This window comes from Ranitomeya imitator, chromosome 5 (genome assembly GCF_032444005.1).
Source record: "Ranitomeya imitator isolate aRanImi1 chromosome 5, aRanImi1.pri, whole genome shotgun sequence".
Classification (NCBI taxonomy): domain Eukaryota; kingdom Metazoa; phylum Chordata; class Amphibia; order Anura; family Dendrobatidae; genus Ranitomeya; species Ranitomeya imitator.
In genome coordinates, this window is record NC_091286.1 from 678,794,177 (window position 1) to 678,815,868 (window position 21,692).

A 21,692-nucleotide genomic window follows, 5' to 3' on the forward strand; every position below is an offset into this window, starting at 1 on the left:
GCATAATGTTTGCATCTCATTTGTATGCGACTCTGTGATATTACTTTTGCATACGATCTGCATACATTCTCGAGTAGAATGTTCTTTTATACTCATAAGATGTAAAGCAGCCATTCAATAAAACAAAAAAATTGTCAGGTGGAAAAGTTCTCACAATTTCCATTTACTCGCCCCGTGGAAAACTACTGTGGGGCAATCTCAAGTTATGGGGGTAATTTCCCGGGCCGCGTTAACAATACTTTCCTTTATGGTTTTTCCTTTGGTAGTTGATGGTTGTGTTCCCTTTCTTTTAATTACACTGTTATGTTTATGGAGCGTTCAATCAAAAAGAACCAATTATACCTTACAGGAAAATAAAAATATCTATCGTGCATATTAAATCATTGAGGTTTCCAAGATGAGAGCGTTTGTTTCTAACTATAAGAAAATTGAATTGTCGCTGTATATTCTGTGTAGACATTTGCGGAGTTGAATAATGAAACTTCTAAGCACCTTAAAGGGGGTTTCTACTTTAGAAGTATTCAATTTATGGAATTTATAGATCTCTATCTGAATAGTTAAAGGGGTTGTCTGGTCTAAAACTAAAAGTATGCCATTACTAGATGTGACTCCAGAATCGTGAATCCTCACAGAGTGTGCACTGCAGTGAGGACTCTCCGATGACGGCGCCGGGAGCGGCCATCATGTGATCGCAAGTATACGATATGCATACTTTCGGCCACATTCCGACTACACTATTCCCGGACTAGACTATTCAATGCAAGTGTATTGAGTGAGACCAAGGCCGTCTAGTCGAAATGTGGCCAAGAGTATGCACATCGCATAGTTACAGTCACATTACTGACACTCCCGGCACTGGCACTGGCACTGGACAATCCTTGTACCACATTCACACGGAGTGACTATAGACTTGTAGTTTTATACTGGACAATGCCTCTAAAGGGGTTGTCCACTACTAGGACAACCGCTTTTTGAACAAAATGTTTGACCCCGATAAAATAAAAAACCCTATACTCACCTCCTATACTGGTTCCGTTTCCGTGGTGTTGGCACTCATTTTCCCTGGGACTCTAGTGGGGTGTTGTTACACATGACCTCAGCGCCCAATCAGCACTGGCATCACTGTCCCTGTCTAAGTATGGATTGAACATGAAGCGGAAGTCCGGGCAGCAGCTGATCCTTGGCTTCGTCTTCATGCTCAATCCATAGGCGGAGACAGTAACACCGACGCTGATTGTGCACAGGGTCACGTGTCACACGAGAACCCCAGGGAGAGCGAGTGCCGATACCACGGGATTGGCGCCGGTATGGGAGGTGAGTATAGGCTTTCTAGTTTATCGAGACCAACCATTTAGTTCAAGAAGGAGTTCTTCTAGTAGTGGACAACCCCTTTTAGGGTATTCTGTTCACAATACTAATCTCTTGACTAGAGATGAGCTTAAGAGAAAGTGCTTCTTGCTCAGCAGTCTTTGCATTACACAGACATGAGTGATACCCATGACGGTACTTCCCCCATAAACCTGTTAATGCACATGCGTGATTTGCAAATGTTGTGCACATGCTGCTTTATAGAGAATTTTCACAAAAACTGACGTTCAAGCATGGCACCGCAGCAGTTGCGTTGGGTTGTAGTATCATTAGCACCGTTCATATCTGATGCAGAAGTGCTGTCATATAACCCCTTTAGATGCCTCTGACAATAGCAACAATGGCATTTAAGTGGTTAGACAGTGGAAGAAGGCTTCCTATGTCACCACATCACCCCTACGCCAATACACTGCAATTAGTGGTGACCACGGGTTGCTCTGGCAGCCAGTGGCCTAACAATGGCCTCCATGACTGCCATTTCTGTATTCTTATCATACACTGCCAGTTAGCATACCTTTTTAATCATTGTCTAAAGAAGTAAACAATGATAGCCAAGTGCTTTGCCATCTTCTTCAGTGCCATAGACTTTGTATAGAGTGATTCTTGACCATAGATTTCCAAAAGTATGCAAAAACATAAAAAAAAAATGTTTTTTGTCCTACTTTGGGACCATATATCCGATTTGCTTGATTGTTTTTTATATTTATACTAACAAGAGATGTTACAAAATAATAGTAATAAAGTAATAAAAGTACAACAAATAATGCAATAAGAATAAAGTAATAAGCAATACAATTTTCCCCAATCTATATTTATTAAAGCAGACAGGTCATTGATGTGCAGCTACAGAGGCAAATGAAAAAGCGCTCGTCTGTCCATTCATAGGACAATGTCACAGCGTTCACCATCCCATTCACAGCACGGCGCGTGGAATCCAGAGGACACAAGCTGCCACCAGGGACATGCAAATAGGCTCCTCAAGAAAGCGCCTTAGGAGCTGTTCATTAAGCTCAAGCATTTTTATCTTTTTTTGGGGGGGTAGGGCCTCCTGATGGTGTCTTCATTTACAGCATTGTAAATCAACCTCTATCACTGCCATACAATATTCTAGGTAACTCTCACTGAAGCGATTGGGGTCATAATTTGTAAGAACATGAACAAGGGCAAGGAAAGTCACCATGGACTCGACGAACGCATGGAACCACGCCGTGATTTAATGCTTTGTGTATGTTAATTGCTGGGGAGACACATCAAAACATTAGGAAAGTCGAAAATGAAATCTCACAATCTTGAGCAATATAGTGACCCTCCAAGGTGAAATATTTATTATAGACATCAATGGAGCCCTCACGTAAAACCATTTGTTTCTCCGAAACAGGTGGGAAGTTTCCATGTTACTTCCTTTACATATTTTGAAATATTTGACTATATAATTGTATACATTTTAGCAAATTTATTTAAAGTACATTATTTTTTATAATTTATTTTTACGGATTTTCAGTAACTCACAAACAACATTTTTTTAATGGATACTTTGGAGAACAACAATAAATCTTTAGGATTCTAAATAATATATGGTTACGTCCAATAATTGCCATGTAAAGACATCAGCTGTACCTGTAAAATGATGATAATTGCATAATAATAATAATTAAATTTTCTAAAATATGTGATTTTTCTGGATTGTCCAGGAATTTCTGGATGGTTGGCAACATTCAAGAAAGGATTGACAATTTTGGCAATGCTTAAAGGCTCAGACCATACAGTAGATCATTCAGTTCATTTTTATTAGGGTCGGAGCTCATTTTCTTTTCTGAAGAGCTCAGAATTCCCTAATTTTCATCACAGAGATTATATATATATATATATATAATTTTGGCAGCCTAAAGCAACCATTATAGAGAAACTCCCACTGAGAATTATGGGGCAAGAGGTCTATGACCATTTTAAACTAAAGACTCAGAATACCATCACTCTGCCGCATGACTGGTGCAAAACGAGTTACAGGTGTTTTTAGGGACTTTGAGATTGATGTCCTATCTGACCTCGTCGGGGATCTGACATCGGACACGTGCCAATTATCTTACTGAAGGGGCTGCCCTTCATTGCTATGCACACCTCTGAAGATTTTGTAGCAGCTGTGCCTGGTACTGCAAATCTCGACAGCTCTACTCCATTCGATCATCTAATCCATGAGTCAGACCCTTTTCAATATTGTATCAATAGCCAACCCTATCAATATGAACGTTTCATAAAACCCTTAATCATTTGTGCTAAAAGCAGAAATTTGCCTATTTATATGGTGAAGCTGATATTTCTTTGAAACATTACACTAAAGGACGCCATACATATTAGATAAATGTCAGTTAAACCCACCAATATTGATGGGTCTGAACGATAAAGTGAATTGGGGGCACCACCCAACTGATGGTCAGGAAAGATGTTGATCGGGCATTTCTGATTTCGGACTGCTGACTGAGATAGGCCGCCAGTCAGCAGCTTTCTTGTAGAGAACACAGGAGTGGTCAGTCTAGCGAGCACTCTTGTGTATCGGCGAGTCGGCCGAGAAGACTGTTGGTGTTGAATGAACGATCAACCTAAACATCATTCGGCCAACAGTCACTTCATTTGTATGGCCAGCTTTAGAGGATCCCTGATAACTGGTTGAGCTGTCATTGAAGGTTCTGTTTATCCTCTAGCTTACTGAGGAATAGATTGAACCTTGAAGCCCCATGGTTATTGAAAAGTAAAGGACCAAAGAAAGGGAGTTTGCAAAACAACGTATACAGTTTGCAACCTCGGAGACATATAATTCTGTAATGGAGCTATAGACTCTGAATGGTTGTAGTTGCAATCAAAGTTATACAACTCTACTCTCCTTTGTTAATTAGATTCATTAGGAAAATGTACAAACATTCCACTGTTTGCAACAAACCAATGAGCTATGTGAAAATTTCAACACAAGACAAATAACATTGGAAGCTTGCAATGTGTGTAGGACAAGGTAGATTAAATCAAGTGTCCGGAATTCCTTAGAATTCCATGCCTTCGGTGAGGAAGCTGAAACTTGGGCATAATTAGACCTTTCGGCAGGACAGTTGTCCAAAGCACCTCATAGTCCACCAAAGATTGGTTTCAAAAAAAGTTCTGGAAGGTTCTGGAGTGGCTGTCACAGTTGTCAGACTTGAATATCATAAAAAATTTGTTATGGAATTTGAAGATGTTACAGCAGCAAACCCAAGAATATTAGGGACCTGGAGAGGACTTCCTACTAGGAATATGCTGAAGTTCCTTAAGGTCTCTACTCGTGCCTTTCTAACTAGACAAGGCAACAGCCCCTTCCCCATGAGACAAAAACCTAAATATGGAAGATTTGAAGAAACCAAGTCTTCAATCTCAGGGGACTCCAAACTTCCTTAGATGAGGCGGGTTCTTATATTTCTTTTCTGCAAACAGTGAGTAGGGTTTCCAAATTTTGGCAGCTTAAACAATGCCATAAATCTAGACATTGCCACCTTGTGTATTGTGCTTAACCCAACACCCAAGGGCTCTTCATCAATTCATTCATCATAACAGGAAATCTATAGCTTTCATATTTGTAATTTCTGCCAATGTTCAGTGATGAGTAATTAATTCTATATTATGGATCTCTAATGAGTAATCCAAAATGGTCCAAGATTGAGACAAAGATGGGATTACTGGATGGGAAAATGACCTGTGACAGGTCTCCTCATCATGAATGTGGTCATCTCCCAGTTACATAAATCAGCTGCAATGGTATGCACATCATACAGGCTTATTATCCAAGCAATTACCTAAAAAAGTTGTTCACGGGTCCAGAGATCTAGTGGATAAATCCATGCTAGTAGTTTCACCCGACTATTGTCAAAGCAAGTTGATGATAGAAAAGAGAAATAGAAGAAAACAATAAAACTAATCAGTAGTCTTACACACAGGTGCATCAAACCACACATGGTAAAATGTCCAAGATTCCCCAAATGTTTGGTTCCAATAAATGATGGACCATTTATTTCTACGTGGCTTCATTTCTCAGTGTTGGATCTTTGTCATCTTCTTGTTGTCTTTCTTGTTTTCTCTTTGAGTCCTATGAGAAAAAAACATTTGCCTACTAATTTTAGTTTGCTAATACAGTCTGAAAAAAACTGATATTATATTATACCTTGAAAATATAATTTGGTATAAGAACTAATGAAGCAAACAAAAAAATAAAAGGGCTAACTATCAACTAAAAAGGTGCAAGTGCCACATTTTTTACTACGTGGTTGAAAAAAAAGCTGTAGTTTTGCATAAATATATTCTTCTTGATAGTTTAAGTTACCAAAGGTCAGTCTGGCTCAACAACATACCAAAGAATTTAGTAGGCACAATCATGGACCCCAAAGGTCCAGCAGAAGACAACCCCATTTGGAGGTGGATCTGGAGACAATCACTTGTCATTAAGGTCTATTTTATATAGTAGGATCACAAATAAACTATTAGATCTGAAGAATTACATGACCCTTGAGTGCAACTCAGATTACAGTGAAATTCGAGCCAACATGCACATGTTCTGTAAAGATAGTGCATGGATCCCTCATATTATTTTCCCTGATGGATTAAATTTACCCACGTTGGACACAGGAGTTAATAGTGACCCATCACTTTTGCTGTTGATCACCCCTTTCTAATGGGTTACGATACGACTTATCTTAAAATTTTTCCAAACTTAGTAATGTTAACCCTGATCAATTAGGCTTTAAATGGGACATTTGGTCTAATACTATTAGGGTCAATCCTTTTCCTACCTTGACGTCTACAATTTTATTAAACCCTATGTCAAAATTGCAAATCATTAGTGCTTCTGTGGTCCCGTTATATTGTCTAGAATCCAATCAATGTAGAGAGAGGTGCAGACATTAGGGTTGAGCGAAACGGGTCGAACATTTTCAAAAGTCGCCGACTTTTGGCGAAGTCGAGTTTCATGAAACCCAATCCGACCCCTGTGCGTGGTCGGCCATGCGGTACGCGACTTTCGCGCCAAAGTCGCGTTTCAATGACGCGAAAAGCGCCATTTCTCAGCCAATGAAGGTAAACGCAGAGTGTGGGCAGCGTGATGACATAGGTCCTGGTCCCCACCATCTTAGAGAAGGGCATTGCAGTGATTGGCTTGCTGTCTGCGGCGTCACAGGGGCTATAAAGGGGAGTTCCCGCCGACCGCCATGTTACTGCTGCTGATCTGAGCTTAGGGAGAGGTTGCTGCCGCTTCGTCAGAAGCAGGGATAGCGTTAGGCAGGGTCCATTAACCACAAAACCGCTTGTGCTGTAGCGATTTCCACTGCCCAACACCACCTTCGGTGTGCAGGGACAGTGGAAGCTCCTTTTTTCTTTTTTTTCCTCAGCGCTGTAGCTCATTGGGCTGCCCTAGAAGGCTCCCTGATAGCTGCATTGCTGTGTGTACGCCGCTGTGCAAACCAACTGCTTTTTTCAAAGCACAAATCCTCTTGTTCCTTCCTTTCTGCACAGCTATCTTGTTTGTTTGTCCACACTTTTTATTTAATTTGTGCATCAGTCCACTCCTTATTGCTGCCTGCCATACCTGGCTGAGATTACTGCAGGGAGATAGTAATTGAAGGACACTCCCTGTTTTTTTTTTTTTTTTGTGGGAGATTAAGATTGACATTTCTGCAAGAGTACCATCCCTGTCTGTGCCATCTCTCACTCAGTGGGCCATAGAAAGCCTATTTATTTTTTTCCTTGATTTGGGTTCCAAAATCTACCAGAAAAGATCACAACATCAATCAGTGGGAGAAAAATATTGGCCTCAGGGCTTGTGTGCCACTCCTTACTCCTGTGTGTGCCATCTCTCACTCAGTGGGCCATAGAAAGCCTATTAATTTTTTTGCTTGATTTGGGTTCTAAATTCTACCTGAAAAAATCATTAAATCAATCAGTGGGAGATTAATATTGGCCTTTGGGCTTGTGTGCCAGTCCTAAGCGTGCCATCTCTCTCTCTCTCAGATAGTGGGCCATAGAAAGCCTATTTTTTTATTATTTTATTGGGTTTATAAATTTTCCCTGGAAAAAAAAAAAAGTGGGAGATCAATATTGGCCTCTGGGCTTGTGTGCCAGTCCTGAGGGTGCCATCTCTCTCACAAATAGTGGGCCATAGAAAGCCTATTTATTTTTTTGGTTGATTTGGGTTCATAATTCTACCTGAAAAAATCAATCAATCAATCAGTGGGAGATTAATATTGGGCTTTGGGCTTGTGTGCCAGTCCTAAGCGTGCCATCTCTCTCTCTCAGATAGTGGGCCATAGAAAGCCTATTTATTATTATTTTTTTTATTGGGTTTATAAATTTTCCCTGGAAAAAAAAAAATGGGAGATTAATATTGGCCTCTGGGCTTGTGTGCCAGTCCTGAGCGTGCCATCTCTCTCACAAATAGTGGGCCATAGAAAGCCTATTAATTTTTTTGCTTGATTTGGGTTCCAAAATCTACCAAAAAAAATCACTAAATCAATCAGTGGGAGATTAATATTGGCCTCTGGGCTTGTGTGCCACTCCTGACTCCTGTGTGCGTCATCTGTCACTCAGTGGGCCCTAGAAAGCCTATTTTTTGTTTTATTTGTTTTCTAAATTCTCCCTGAAACAATCATTTTATTTTCTTTGGTTTCTAAATTATTCCTGAAAAAAATCATTTTTTTTGTATTTTTTTTTCTCTCAAGTCTCCCTGAAAAAAAAAAAAAAAAAAAAATCTGTGGGAGATTCATATTGCCCCTTCTGCTTGTGTGCCAGTCTTGACTCCTGGGTGTGCCATCTCTCTCTCTCTCCCCAATTGTGGGCCATAGAAAGCCTATTAATTTTTTTGCTTGATTTGGGTTCCAAAATCTACCAAAAAAAATCACTAAATCAATCAGTGGGAGATTAATATTGGCCTCTGGGCTTGTGTGCCACTCCTGACTCCTGTGTGCGTCATCTGTCACTCAGTGGGCCCTAGAAAGCCTATTTTTTGTTTTATTTGTTTTCTAAATTCTCCCTGAAACAATCATTTTATATTCTTTGGTTTCTAAATTATTCCTGAAAAAAATCATTTTTTTTGTATTTTTTTTTCTCTCAAGTCTCCCTGAAAAAAAAAAAAAAAAAATCTGTGGGAGATTCATATTGCCCCTTCTGCTTGTGTGCCAGTCTTGACTCCTGGGTGTGCCATCTCTCTCTCTCTCCCCAATTGTGGGCCATAGAAAGCCTATTAATTTTTTTGCTTGATTTGGGTTCCAAAATCTACCAAAAAAAATCACTAAATCAATCAGTGGGAGATTAATATTGGCCTCTGGGCTTGTGTGCCACTCCTGACTCCTGTGTGCGTCATCTGTCACTCAGTGGGCCCTAGAAAGCCTATTTTTTGTTTTATTTGTTTTCTAAATTCTCCCTGAAACAATCATTTTATTTTCTTTGGTTTCTAAATTATTCCTGAAAAAAATCATTTTTTTTGTATTTTTTTTTCTTTCAAGTCTCCCTGAAAAAAAAAAAAAAAAAAAAAATTTGTGGGAGATTCATATTGCCCCTTCTGCTTGTGTGCCAGTCTTGACTCCTGGGTGTGCCATCTCTCTCTCCCCAATTGTGGGCCATAGAAAGCCTATTAATTTTTTTGCTTGATTTGGGTTCCAAAATCTACCAAAAAAAATAACTAAATCAATCGGTGGGAGATTAATATTGGCCTCTGGGCTTGTGTGCCACTCCTGACTCCTGTGTGCGTCCTCTCTCACTCAGTGGGCCCTACAAAGCCTTTTTTTTTTTTTTTTTTCCTAAATTCTCCCTGAAACAATCATTTCATTTTATTTGTTTTATAAATTCTTCTGTAAAAAATAATTTTTTTTAAATTTTTTTTTCTTCTGAAGTCTCCCTTTTAAAAAAAAACAAACACAAATCAGTGGGAGATAAATATTTACATTTGCGCTTCAGTGACAGTCCTGCGTGTGTGCCATCTCATTTGTTGCCAACAACAACAGAGTGTGTAACATTGTGGCTGATTTTCGTTGTGGTCTCACCCACCTGTAAAGGGGTAGCTAAATCATACTGAAGTTATAGCTCACCGTGTAAGTTGTGTGACAGCAACAAATACCGTTCGTTTGGTAACGTTTTTAAAACAATGAGGAAGTCTGGTGGAAGAGGTCGTGGCCGGGGGCGTTCATTGTCAGCTGGTAATGAGGGTAGTGGTAGTGGTGGAGCATCAGCTGGTCGTGGGAAAAAAAATATTGCACCTAAGTCTGGAGCTGTGGAGCCAGGTTCGTCGTCTGGCTACACAAGGCCTCGAACGCTCCCTTTTCTGGGAGTAGGAAAACCGCTTTTAAAGCCGGAGCAGCAAGAGCAAGTTTTGGCTTATCTTGCTGACTCAGCCTCTTGCTCTTTTGCCTCCTCTCGTGAAACTGGTAAATGTCAAAGCAGCGCGTCGTTAGTGGATGTTCACAGTCAGGGACAAGTCGCTTCCTTGTCCTCTTCAGCAAAAACAACAACAGAGAAGAATGCAGCAGGCGACACAACGGGTTACTCCATGGAGCTCTTTACACATACCGTCCCTGGCTTAGAAAGTGAAGCAGTTAACAGTCCATGCCCATTACAAGTTGAATCTGACATGGAGTGCACTGATGCACAGCCACAGCCAGACTACTATGCTGGTCCTTTGACTCAGACCACAACATTGCCCTTGCAGGGTGCTGATCAAGAATCAGACCCTGATGAGACTATGTTGCCCCATCACGAACGCTATACCACCGACCGACACGGTGACACAGACGAAGTTGCACACGAGCTACAAGAAGAGGTAATAGATGACCCAGTTCTTGACCCCGATTGGCAGCCATTGGGGGAACAGGGTGCAGGCGGCAGCAGTTCTGAAGCGGAGGAGGAGGGGCCGCAGCAGGCATCAACATCGCAACAGGTTCCATCTGCCGGGCCCGTATCTTGCCCAAAACGCGTGGCAAAGCTAAAACCTGTTGGAGGACAGCGTGGCCATCCGGTTAAAGCTCAGTCTGCAATGCCTGAAAAGGTATCCGATGCTAGAAAGAGTGCAGTCTGGCATTTTTTTAAACAACATCCAATTGATCAGCGCAAAGTCATCTGTCAAAAATGTTCAACTACCTTAAGCAGAGGACAGAATCTGAAAAGTCTCAATACAAGTTGCATGCATAGACATTTAACCACCATGCATTTGCAAGCCTGGACTAACTACCAAACGTCCCTTAAGGTTGTAGCACCCTCGGCCAATGAAGCTAGTCAGCAACGCAACATCCCTTCCGGCAGTGTAGGGCCACCATTTTCCGCACCACCTGCAGTATCTGTGCAGGTTTCTTTGCCAGGCCAAAGCCGTCAGGGTCAGGGAATCACCAGTTTCGTAGTAGGAAACACTGCATCTAGGGCACCGGTGGCAACAATACCATCTCCCACCGTCTCTCAGTCTGCCATGTCCACCGGCACCCCCGCTAGTTCCACGATCTCCAGCTCTCCAGTCCAGCTCACCCTACATGAGACTATGGTTAGAAAAAGGAAGTACTTATCCTCGCATCCGCGTACACAGGGTTTGAACGCACACATAGCTAGACTAATCTCGTTAGAGATGATGCCCTACCGGTTAGTTGAAAGCGAAGCTTTCAAAGCCCTGATGGACTACGCTGTACCACGCTACGAGCTACCCAGTCGACACTTTTTTTCCAGAAAAGCCATCCCAGCCCTCCACCAGCATGTTAAAGAGCGCATCGTCCATGCACTCAGGCAATCTGTGAGCACAAAGGTGCACCTGACAACAGATGCATGGACCAGTAGGCATGGCCAGGGACGTTACGTGTCCATCACGGCACACTGGGTAAATGTGGTGGATGCAGGGTCCACAGGGGACAGCAAGTTTGGGACAGTTCTGCCTAGCCCACGGTCTAGGAAACAATTGGCTGTAGCCGTTCGCACCCCCTCCTCCTCCTCTTCGTCCTCCTGCAGAAGCGAGAGCTCGTCCACAGACCGCAGTCGCACAACCACTCCATCCGCAGCTGCCACTGTTGCACACCAGGTCTCCCATTATGGGGCAGCTACTGGCAAACGTCAGCAGGCTGTATTGGCTATGAAGTGTTTGGGCGACAACAGACACACCGCGGAAGTTCTGTCCGAGTTCTTGCAGAAAGAAACGCAGTCGTGGCTGGGCACTGTAGATCTTGAGGCAGGCAAGGTAGTGAGTGATAACGGAAGGAATTTCATGGCTGCCATCTCCCTTTCCCAACTGAAACACATTCCTTGCCTGGCTCACACCTTAAACCTGGTGGTGCAGTGCTTCCTGAAAAGTTATCCGGGGTTATCCGACCTGCTCCTCAAAGTGCGTGGACTTTGCTCACATATCCGCCGTTCGCCCGTACACTCCAGCCGTATGCAGACCTATCAGCGTTCTTTGAACCTTCCCCAGCATCGCCTAATCATAGACGTTGCAACAAGGTGGAACTCAACACTGCACATGCTTCAGAGACTGTGTGAACAGAGGCGGGCTGTTATGTTTTTGTGGGAGGATACACATACACGGGCAGGCAGTAGGATGGCAGACATGGAGTTGTCAGGTGTGCAGTGGTCGAAGATTCAAGACATGTGTCAAGTCCTTCAGTGTTTTGAGGAATGCACACGGCTGGTTAGTGCAGACAACGCCATAATAAGCATGAGCATCCCCCTAATGCGTCTGCTGATGCAAAGTTTGACGCACATAAAGGATCAGGCGTCTGCAGCTGAGGAAGAGGAAAGCCTTGATGACAGTCAGCCATTGTCTGGCCAGGGCAGTGTACAGGACGAGGTAGCGGGCGAAGAGGAGGAGGAGGACGAGGAGGATGATGGGGATGATTATATTTTTAATGAGGAAGCTTTTCCGGGGCCACTGGAAATTGGTGGCGCGGCAAGGCCGGGTTCTGGTTTTTTGAGGGACACAAGTGACGTTGATTTGCCTGAAACTGCCCCTCAACCAAGCACAACCGCAGATTTGAGAACTGGAACTTTGGCCCACATGGCGGATTATGCCTTACGTATCCTCAAAAGGGACACACGCATAACTAAAATGATGAACGATGACGATTACTGGTTGGCCTGCCTCCTTGATCCTCACTATAAAGGCAAATTGCAAAATATAATGCCACATGAGAACTTGGAACTAATATTAGCAACCAAACAATCAACTCTTGTTGACCGTTTGCTTCTGGCATTCCCTGCACACAGCGCCCGTGATCGTTCTCACACGAGCTGCAGGGGCCAGCAGACCAGAGGAGTTAGAGGGGCAGAAATCAGAAGTGGCGTTGGCCAGAGGGGTTTTCTGACCAGGTTGTGGAGTGATTTTGCTATGACCGCAGACAGGACAGGTACTGCAGCATCAATTCAAAGTGACAGGAGACAACATTTGTCCAGTATGGTTACAAACTATTTTTCATCCCTTATCGATGTTCTCCCTCAACCGTCATTCCCATTTGATTACTGGGCATCAAAATTAGACACCTGGCCAGAATTGGCAGAATATGCATTGCAGGAGCTTGCTTGCCCGGCAGCTAGTGTCCTATCAGAAAGAGTATTCAGTGCTGCAGGTTCAATACTAACAGAAAAAAGGACTCGTCTGGCTACCCAAAATGTAGATGATCTAACCTTCATTAAAATGAACCACAACTGGATTTCGAAATCTTTTGCCCCACCTTGCCCGGCTGACACCTAGCTTTCCTATGAAAAGGTCTTGCCTGTGGACTATTCTGAATGCCTTTTCCAATCTCGTAATTTTCAGCACCTGATTGTCCAGCATACGACATGTTTACACCTCACTAAATGGCCAAACTCCCCACACGGGGCCGTGTTATCGACACTTGGCGACAGCACCCGTGAGAGTGCAGTTTGTCTGAAGAGGTGGGTGAGCCCGCTTTTGGTCGACGGCACTGCCACTGGGTCCCTCCTAGTACAATAAAGTGTCTCTGGCGGTGGTGGTGCGCACCCAACGTCAGACACACCGTTGTAATATGAGGGGCCCTGGGCCTGTACCGCCGGCCACAAGACAGTTTCCCCCCACCCCAGCTCAAACAGTGCTCTACCACTTGCAAAATTATCTCACAGCTCCACCAATGTTTAGTCTATGCGCTGACATCCTTCAATGCCTGCCACTGACAATACCATTGTATTGACATTTTTGTTATGTTAGGCCTTCGATGCCTGTCTGTGGTCACTCCTTCCACTAGGCCTCCACTGACCACACCACTGCTGCCCGTGTACCCCTGGAACCAATTTAAAATTGCCTACAGCCATGTGTTATTATTTTAGGCCTTCGATGCCTGTCTGCGGTCACTCCTTCCACTAGGCCTCCACTGACCACACCACTGCTGCCCGTGTACCCCTGGAACCAATTTAAAATTGCCTACAGCCAGCCCAATTTTTTTATTTTAGGCCTTCGATGCCTGTCTGCGGTCCATTCTTTCAACTACTACTACACTGACCAGGGCACTGCTGCCCGTGTACCCCTGGAACCAATTTAAAATTGCCTACAGCCATGTGTTATTATTTTAGGCCTTCGATGCCTGTCTGTGGTCACTCCTTCCACTAGGCCTCCACTGACCACACCACTGCTGCCCGTGTACCCCTGGAACCAACATCAGAAAATATAAAAATAAGTATTTTGCTTATAAAAAAGAAAATACTGGAGAGATATTTGGGACCTGTTCTCTTCAACATATTCATTAATGATCTGGTAGAAGGTTTACACAGTAAAATATCGATATTTGCAGATGATACAAAACTATGTAAAGCAGTTAATACAAGAGAAGATAGTATTCTGCTACAGATGGATCTGGATAAGTTGGAAACTTGGGCTGAAAAGGTGGCAGATGAGGTTTAACAATGATAAATGTAAGGTTATACACATGGGAAGAAGGAATCAATATCACCATTACACACTGAACGGGAAACCACTGGGTAAATCTGACAGGGAGAAGGACTTGGGGATCCTAGTTAATGATAAACTTACCTGGAGCAGCCAGTGCCAGGCAGCAGCTGCCAAGGCAAACAGGATCATGGGGTGCATTAAAAGAGGTCTGGATACACATGATGAGAGCATTATACTGCCTCTGTACAAATCCCTAGTTAGACCGCACATGGAGTACTGTGTCCAGTTTTGGGCACCGGTGCTCAGGAAGGATATAATGGAACTAGAGAGAGTACAAAGGAGGGCAACAAAATTAATAAAGGGGATGGGAGAACTACAATACCCAGATAGATTAGCGAAATTAGGATTATTTAGTCTAGAAAAAAGACGACTGAGGGGCGATCTAATAACCATGTATAAGTATATAAGGGGACAATACAAATATCTCGCTGAGGATCTGTTTATACCAAGGAAGGTGACGGGCACAAGGGGGCATTCTTTGCGTCTGGAGGAGAGAAGGTTTTTCCACCAACATAGAAGAGGATTCTTTACTGTTAGGGCAGTGAGAATCTGGAATTGCTTGCCTGAGGAGGTGGTGATGGCGAACTCAGTCGAGGGGTTCAAGAGAGGCCTGGATGTCTTCCTGGAGCAGAACAATATTGTATCATACAATTATTAGGTTCTGTAGAAGGACGTAGATCTGGGGATTTATTATGATGGAATATAGGCTGAACTGGATGGACAAATGTCTTTTTTCGGCCTTACTAACTATGTTACTATGTTACTATGTTACTATATCAAATGCAGACATTTTAACATTAAAAACAAACACACAACTAAAATCTGGTACAGTACTAAAAATGGCCACCAGCTACAATTACTTTCTCCTGCAAGTAGTTAACTGAAAGGTTTTTTAAATTGAAAACACAGATATGGCATCCACCGAGTGTTGTCCTGTCGCGTCTTCTTTATATTATTGCCGAGAAGATGCAAAACAATGAAAATAATAAAATCATTAATTACCAAAATAATAGAGAAAGTCAACACCACATTGCAAATAAACATTCATTCCAAATAAAGAAGCAGGGCGCGTCCGAGGGTGAGTATATACCTAATAAGAATATAATCACCCTCGGACGCGCAATGCTTATTTCCAACAGCCTTCCTTCCTAAGAATCAGCCCTTCCGTGGTGTAGAGAGACGTTGTGTTACACTCCAAGGTGTTCCCCAGGTTGCCTTTCCTGAGCTTCGATCTTCCGGCTCTCGTTTAGTAGTTGTTGGAAACTACGCTGCATTAGGCCTTCAAATTGGGTATGGGGTGTAGAGAGATGGTGTGTTCCACTCCAAGGTGTTCCCCAGGTTGCCTTTCCTGAGCTTCGATCTTCCGGCTCTCGTTTAGTAGTTCTTGGAAACTACACTGCATTAGGCCTTCAAATTGGGTATGGGGTGTAGAGAGAGGGTATGTTACACTCCAAGGTGTTCCCCAGGTTGCCTTTCCTGAGCTTCGATCTTCCGGCTCTCGTTTAGTAGTTGTTGGAAACTACGCTGCATTAGGCCGTCAAATTGGGTATGGGGTGTAGAGAGAGGGTGTGTTACACTCCAAGGTGTTCCCCAGGTTGCCTTTCCTGAGCTTCGATCTTCTGGCTCTCGTTTAGTAGTTGTTGGAAACTACGCTGCATTAGGCCTTCAAATTGGGTATGGGGTGTAGAGAGAGGGTGTGTTACACTCCAAGGTGTTCCCCAGGTTGCCTTTCCTGAGCTTCGATCTTCCGGCTCTCGTTTAGTAGTTCTTGGAAACTACACTGCATTAGGCCTTCAAATTGGGTATGGGGTGTAGAGAGAGGGTGTGTTACACTCCAAGGTGTTCCCCAGGTTGCCTTTCCTGAGCTTCGATATTCCGGCTCTCGTTTAGTAGTTGTTGGAAACTACACTGCATTAGGCCTACAAATTTGGTATGGGGGAAACATTGGCGCATCTGCGGTCCCTCCTTCCTCTAGGCCTCCACTGACCTGTCTACTGCTGCCCGTGTTCCCCTGGAACCAATTTTAAATTGCCTACAGGCATCCCAATTTATTATGTTAGGGCTTCGAAGCCTGTCTGCGGTCCCTCCTTCCACTAGGCCTCCACTGACCTGTCTACTGCTGCCCGTGTACCCCTTGAACCAACATCATAAAATAAAAAAAAAAGTATTTTGCTTATAAAAAAGAAAATACTGGTGAGATATCAAATGCAGACATTTTAACATTAAAAACAAACACACAACTAAAATCTGGTACAGTACTAAAAATGGCCACCAGCTACAATTACTTTCTCCTGCAAGTAGTTAACTGAAAGGTTTTTTAAATTGAAAACACAGATATGGCATCCACCGAGTGTTGTCCTGTCGCGTCTTCTTTATATTATTGCCGAGAAGATGCAAAACAATGAAAATAATAAAATCATTAATTACCAAAATAATAGAGAAAGTCAACACCACATTGCAAATAAACATTAATTCCAAATAAAGAAGCAGGGCGCGTCCGAGGGTGAGTATATACCTAATAAGAATATAATCACCCTCGGACGCGCAATGCTTATTTCCAACAGCCTTCCTTCCTAAGAATCAGCCCTTCCGTGGTGTAGAGAGACATTGTGTTACACTCCAAGGTGTTCCCCAGGTTGCCTTTCCTGAGCTTCGATCTTCCGGCTCTCGTTTAGTAGTTGTTGGAAACTACGCTGCATTAGGCCTTCAAATTGGGTATGGGGTGTAGAGAGATGGTGTGTTCCACTCCAAGGTGTTCCCCAGGTTGCCTTTCCTGAGCTTCGATCTTCCGACTCTCGTTTAGTAGTTCTTGGAAACTACACTGCATTAGGCCTTCAAATTGGGTATGGGGTGTAGAGAGAGGGTGTGTTACACTCCAAGGTGTTCCCCAGGTTGCCTTTCCTGAGCTTCGATCTTCATGCTCTTGTTTAGTAGTTGTCGGAAACTACGCTGCATTAGGCCTACAAATTGGGTATGGGGTGTAGAGAGAGGGTTTGTTACACTCCAAGGTGTTCCCCAGGTTGCCTTTCCTGAGCTTCGATCTTCCGGCTCTCGTTTAGTAGTTGTTGGAAACTACGCTGCATTAGGCCTTCAAATTGGGTATGGGGTGTAGAGAGAGGGTGTGTTACACTCCAAGGTGTTCCCCAGGTTGCCTTTCCTGAGCTTCGATCTTCCGGCTCTCGTTTAGTAGTTCTTGGAAACTACACTGCATTAGGCCTTCAAATTGGGTATGGGGTGTAGAGAGAGGGTGTGTTACACTCCAAGGTGTTCCCCAGGTTGCCTTTCCTGAGCTTCGATATTCCGGCTCTCGTTTAGTAGTTGTTGGAAACTACACTGCATTAGGCCTACAAATTGGGTATGGGGTGGAGAGAGATGGTGTGTTCCACTCCAAGGTGTTCCCCAGGTTGCCTTTCCTGAGCTTCGATCTTCCGGCTCTCGTTTAGTAGTTCTTGGAAACTACACTGCATTAGGCCTTCAAATTGGGTATGGGGTGTAGAGAGAGGGTGTGTTACACTCCAAGGTGTTCCCCAGGTTGCCTTTCCTGAGCTTCGATCTTCCGGCTCTCGTTTAGTAGTTCTTGGAAACTACACTGCATTAGGCCTACAAATTGGGTATGGGGTGGAGAGAGATGGTGTGTTACACTCCAAGGTGTTCCCTAGGTTTCCTTGCCATTGCTTCGGTCTTCCGACTCTCGTTTAGTAGTTGTAGAAAAGTACACTGCATTAGGCCTACAAAATGGGTATGGGGTGGAGAGAGATGGTGTGTTACACTCCAAGGTGTTCCCCAGGTTGCCTTTCCTGAGCTTCTATCTTCAGGCTCTCATTAAATTGTGGTTAAATGGAACAACTGCATTTGGCGTACTAGTTGGTTTGGGGCCTACTATCGGTGTCTGCCACTCCTTGCTGTTCTCCTGGTTTCCTGTCCTGAAATTCCATTTTCAGGCTCTCGTTAAGTAGTTGTTAATGTTAGACTGCATTTGGCCTACTAGTTGGGTTGGGGCCTACTATCGGTGTCTGCCACTCTTTGCTGTTCTCCTCCACTGAACAAAGCTGTGCCGCCTGTTTACTACGGTTGCCAATTTTGAACTGCATATCGACTACTTACTGATTTGGCCCTACTCTCTGTGTCAGCCTCTCATTCCAGTTGTCCTCCACTGCAATGCCCCCTGGTTATTCCTGTGTTACCAATTTTGAACTGCATTTAGCCCACTTTATTCTTTGGGCCTATATCTGTGTTTCCACTTCATCGTGCCCATTGCCCAGCCAGTGATAGATGAGTCTGCTGGTACATTGACCCATAACGCAACATTCCCCGTGCATGCTACACAACAACATTGTGACCCTGCTGAAAGTCAGGTTGCTCTTCCCGCATACCATACCACCTTACACGGGGACAAAGAGGAAGGTGCAGATGAAAGTGCAGGTTCCTTCATCAGGTGGGGGGAGGAATACTAGTTGGCGACGTCACTGGCACAGGGCCTCTCATAGTACGCAAAAGTGTTGCTGCCGGTGGGAGGCGCCCCCGCCGTGCAAACACACCGCTGTACTTTGAGGGGCCCTGTGCCAGTGCCAATGCCAACAAGTGGGCCCCCCCTGCTTGCTCAGGATCACAGCACTTGCAAAGTTGAAATACTTACCTCTCCCTGCTCCACTGCCGTGACGTGGTCCAGATTTCCTGGGCCCACTAATTACTTGAACCAGCCCTACCCCACACAACTTTAGCCAAATGACCCCCAATTTCAAATGCCTTCCAATTATTATAAGGTAAATTACGCTTGACAAGCTTCATTAAGAAGAATGGATGGTTTTGACATTAAAATGGGCACTCTAGGTGTTTTCCTGGCCCCCACTCACTGCCGACTATGCTGCCCCATTGACTTGCATTGGGTTTCGTGTTTCGGTCGATCCCGACTTTGCGTCATAATCGGCCGATTTCACTCGACCCGACTTTTGAGATAGTCGGGTTTCGCGAAACCCGGCTCGACTCTAAAAAGGTCAAGGTCGCTCAACTCTAGCAGACATCATAACCTTGTGGACCAATGAACTCAATTTCGACACTGGTTTTACAACTGAACTGATGATTTTTTTACTGGTCATCCTCTTCCAATGGGCTTGGAGTTTTGTCGGAAAATGTCCAAAATGGGAAAGATTTACCCTCCTCAATCTTGCTTTAAATAAAACGTGTGGCCTTATATGGTCAATCATTAATCTTCCTCGGTGTCTGCAGCATCATAAAACAATTTTTACAAACCCTATGTCAAAGTTGGAATACCTCAGTGCTTCCTTGGTCCCACTAAATTGTCTATCATCCTATCCGCGTAGACAGAATCGTGGACTTATCCTGAACAATCCATATCCTGGACAATTCACATTGTAGAACATTTATAACCCGACAGATCTTCTGTCGATCATTCTTCCTGTTGACCATACTTAGCACTAACCTGGACCCATTACATCACTATAATTGTTGATATGGACATTAATCATGATCATATTCCACAGAATAGCCTTCATCTGCCCAATATTGCCCTGTACCGTGCCGATTCCTTGCTAATTATTACATTGTAGGACCCATGGGAACTGAAGTTCTCGCCAAGCCATGGTATAATGAAAGTTCACTATGCACAGGTGTCAAGGGACAGTCCCAGTCTCCCGCTGAGAGTTTATAGACAGAACTAAGTCAGCACACATTATGTGTCAGAGCCAACATCAGACAGAATCAGTTTCTTTGATCACAGACCTCTACAGGAAGCTTAGATCTCAGACAAATTAGATAAAAATGAATTTATAGCAGATCTGTATCCTCGGGCACACACGGCTGAATTCTATCTTAGGAGTGGCATGGTAAGTATCAAAACATATAAATTGTAGCATTTCCTTTCTTTATGTCTTTCTGATATATTCTAATTGAAATCAGAAGTCGAAACTTTACTTGGATCTCCATTTGTCTGGTAATTAATTCCGAAACATAACACAAACAGCGCACGTGCCAGCAAATTGAGCGACCACCCGTGTGAAAAAAACGAAAACACAAGTGACAAAAAGTATTATTGTTTAGTTTATCAGGTTAGCAGATGTGTGGACTTGAAAACTGACAACCACTTCTTTCACCGGGAAATATGCTCAGGACAGTTGTCACTTCCTTGGTGCAGCTTAGACCAAGGGCATACGGGTCCTCCTGAAGTTTACATTGAGGGCACTTCCTTTTGTATACATCCAATGTATATCCTACAAGGACACCACTAAGTAGCTACACAGTGTCATCTGTTGATCATAGGAAAAGAAGCTTACCGGACCCCTGACCCTGTATGGCATGGTGCCGTCTGCTACTCTAGTAAAAATTGAATCCAAGGTTTTGTCCAGTCGAAATCAACAAGTTTGCAGTCACTGTGGGTTGCGGGGATTTGCCATTTTCTGACCCAGGACCGGAGGGTATGTAAGTATTATACATACTTCTGGCCAGTGGACACGACTACGCTCCAAACATCTGTATGGTGCATGCCACTTCCTCTAGTCTACCACACCCACTGGACAGCCACGTCTCTAGATGGGGCGCTGCCTTGCTCAATGCAAGTGTACGGAGCAAGGTCATGCCCTCTAGACGGGCCCTGGTTGGGAGTATGTATAAGACATACATACCCTCCAGTCCTGGGTCACGAACCGGCGAGTCCCCCCAGATCACATTGTGTGTGCTGGGGGGATTCATACAGAGTGACTACAGACTTATCGATTGGACCAAACTACCCCCTTATCCATTAACCCAATATATACCAGTCTGATTGAGACTAAAAGGACTTTGGGCCTCTATAAGATGAATGGGAGCCTGTGGGAACACTACACATGTGCATCACAAGGGAAAGGCCTAACTTAGTGTGTAAGTAGCCTGACTCTCTAATCCGAAAAAACAGAGATCTGAAATGCGTGCCATCGCTCCATTCATCCTCTGTTTCTCCCATCGTGGGGCTTTATTGCAGTCCAAGAGGCATATTGAATGTTCATAGGCTCTGATATAATATGACTTAGAATACAAGAAGAATATCTGCCAGACCTAAACTCTCATACAATATTGTCTTCAAATCTTCAGCAGAACACAATCCCAACTGGACCCAATTACTTGCCATTAGGGTTTATTTTTTGGTTACCTAGGTCCAAGAATTCTCAGTAGACCATTGACTGAGGCTCATCAAATAAGGGACAAAAATAAGATCTAAAGACTTTAAAAACTCATTTCTTTTGATGTAACAAGTTATTAACCTTCACTATTCAATTCAATATTGATTCCTACACTTTTCAATGCATCTACTTATCATTGGTTCATCATATAATACTTGACATTAAGAGAAAGGAGCGGCCATTGCATGGAATATCGAAACCATACCCAGATAAGGATGCTTATC

At 43.6% G+C, this 21,692-nt stretch overlaps 1 protein-coding gene across 1 annotated transcript in view; it reads right to left on the reverse strand.

Annotated features, from left to right (window-relative positions):
* Positions 1 to 5,225: 5,225 nt before the first annotated feature.
* The window catches only part of PKHD1 (PKHD1 ciliary IPT domain containing fibrocystin/polyductin), a 918,515-nt gene continuing 902,048 nt past the window's right edge, over positions 5,226 to 21,692 (reverse strand). Inside the window, exon 65 of the mRNA XM_069726855.1 lies at positions 5,226 to 5,473. Coding sequence (XP_069582956.1) covers positions 5,436 to 5,473 — 38 coding nt within the window. The 3' untranslated portion in view covers positions 5,226 to 5,435. The remainder of the gene's footprint in view (positions 5,474 to 21,692) is intronic.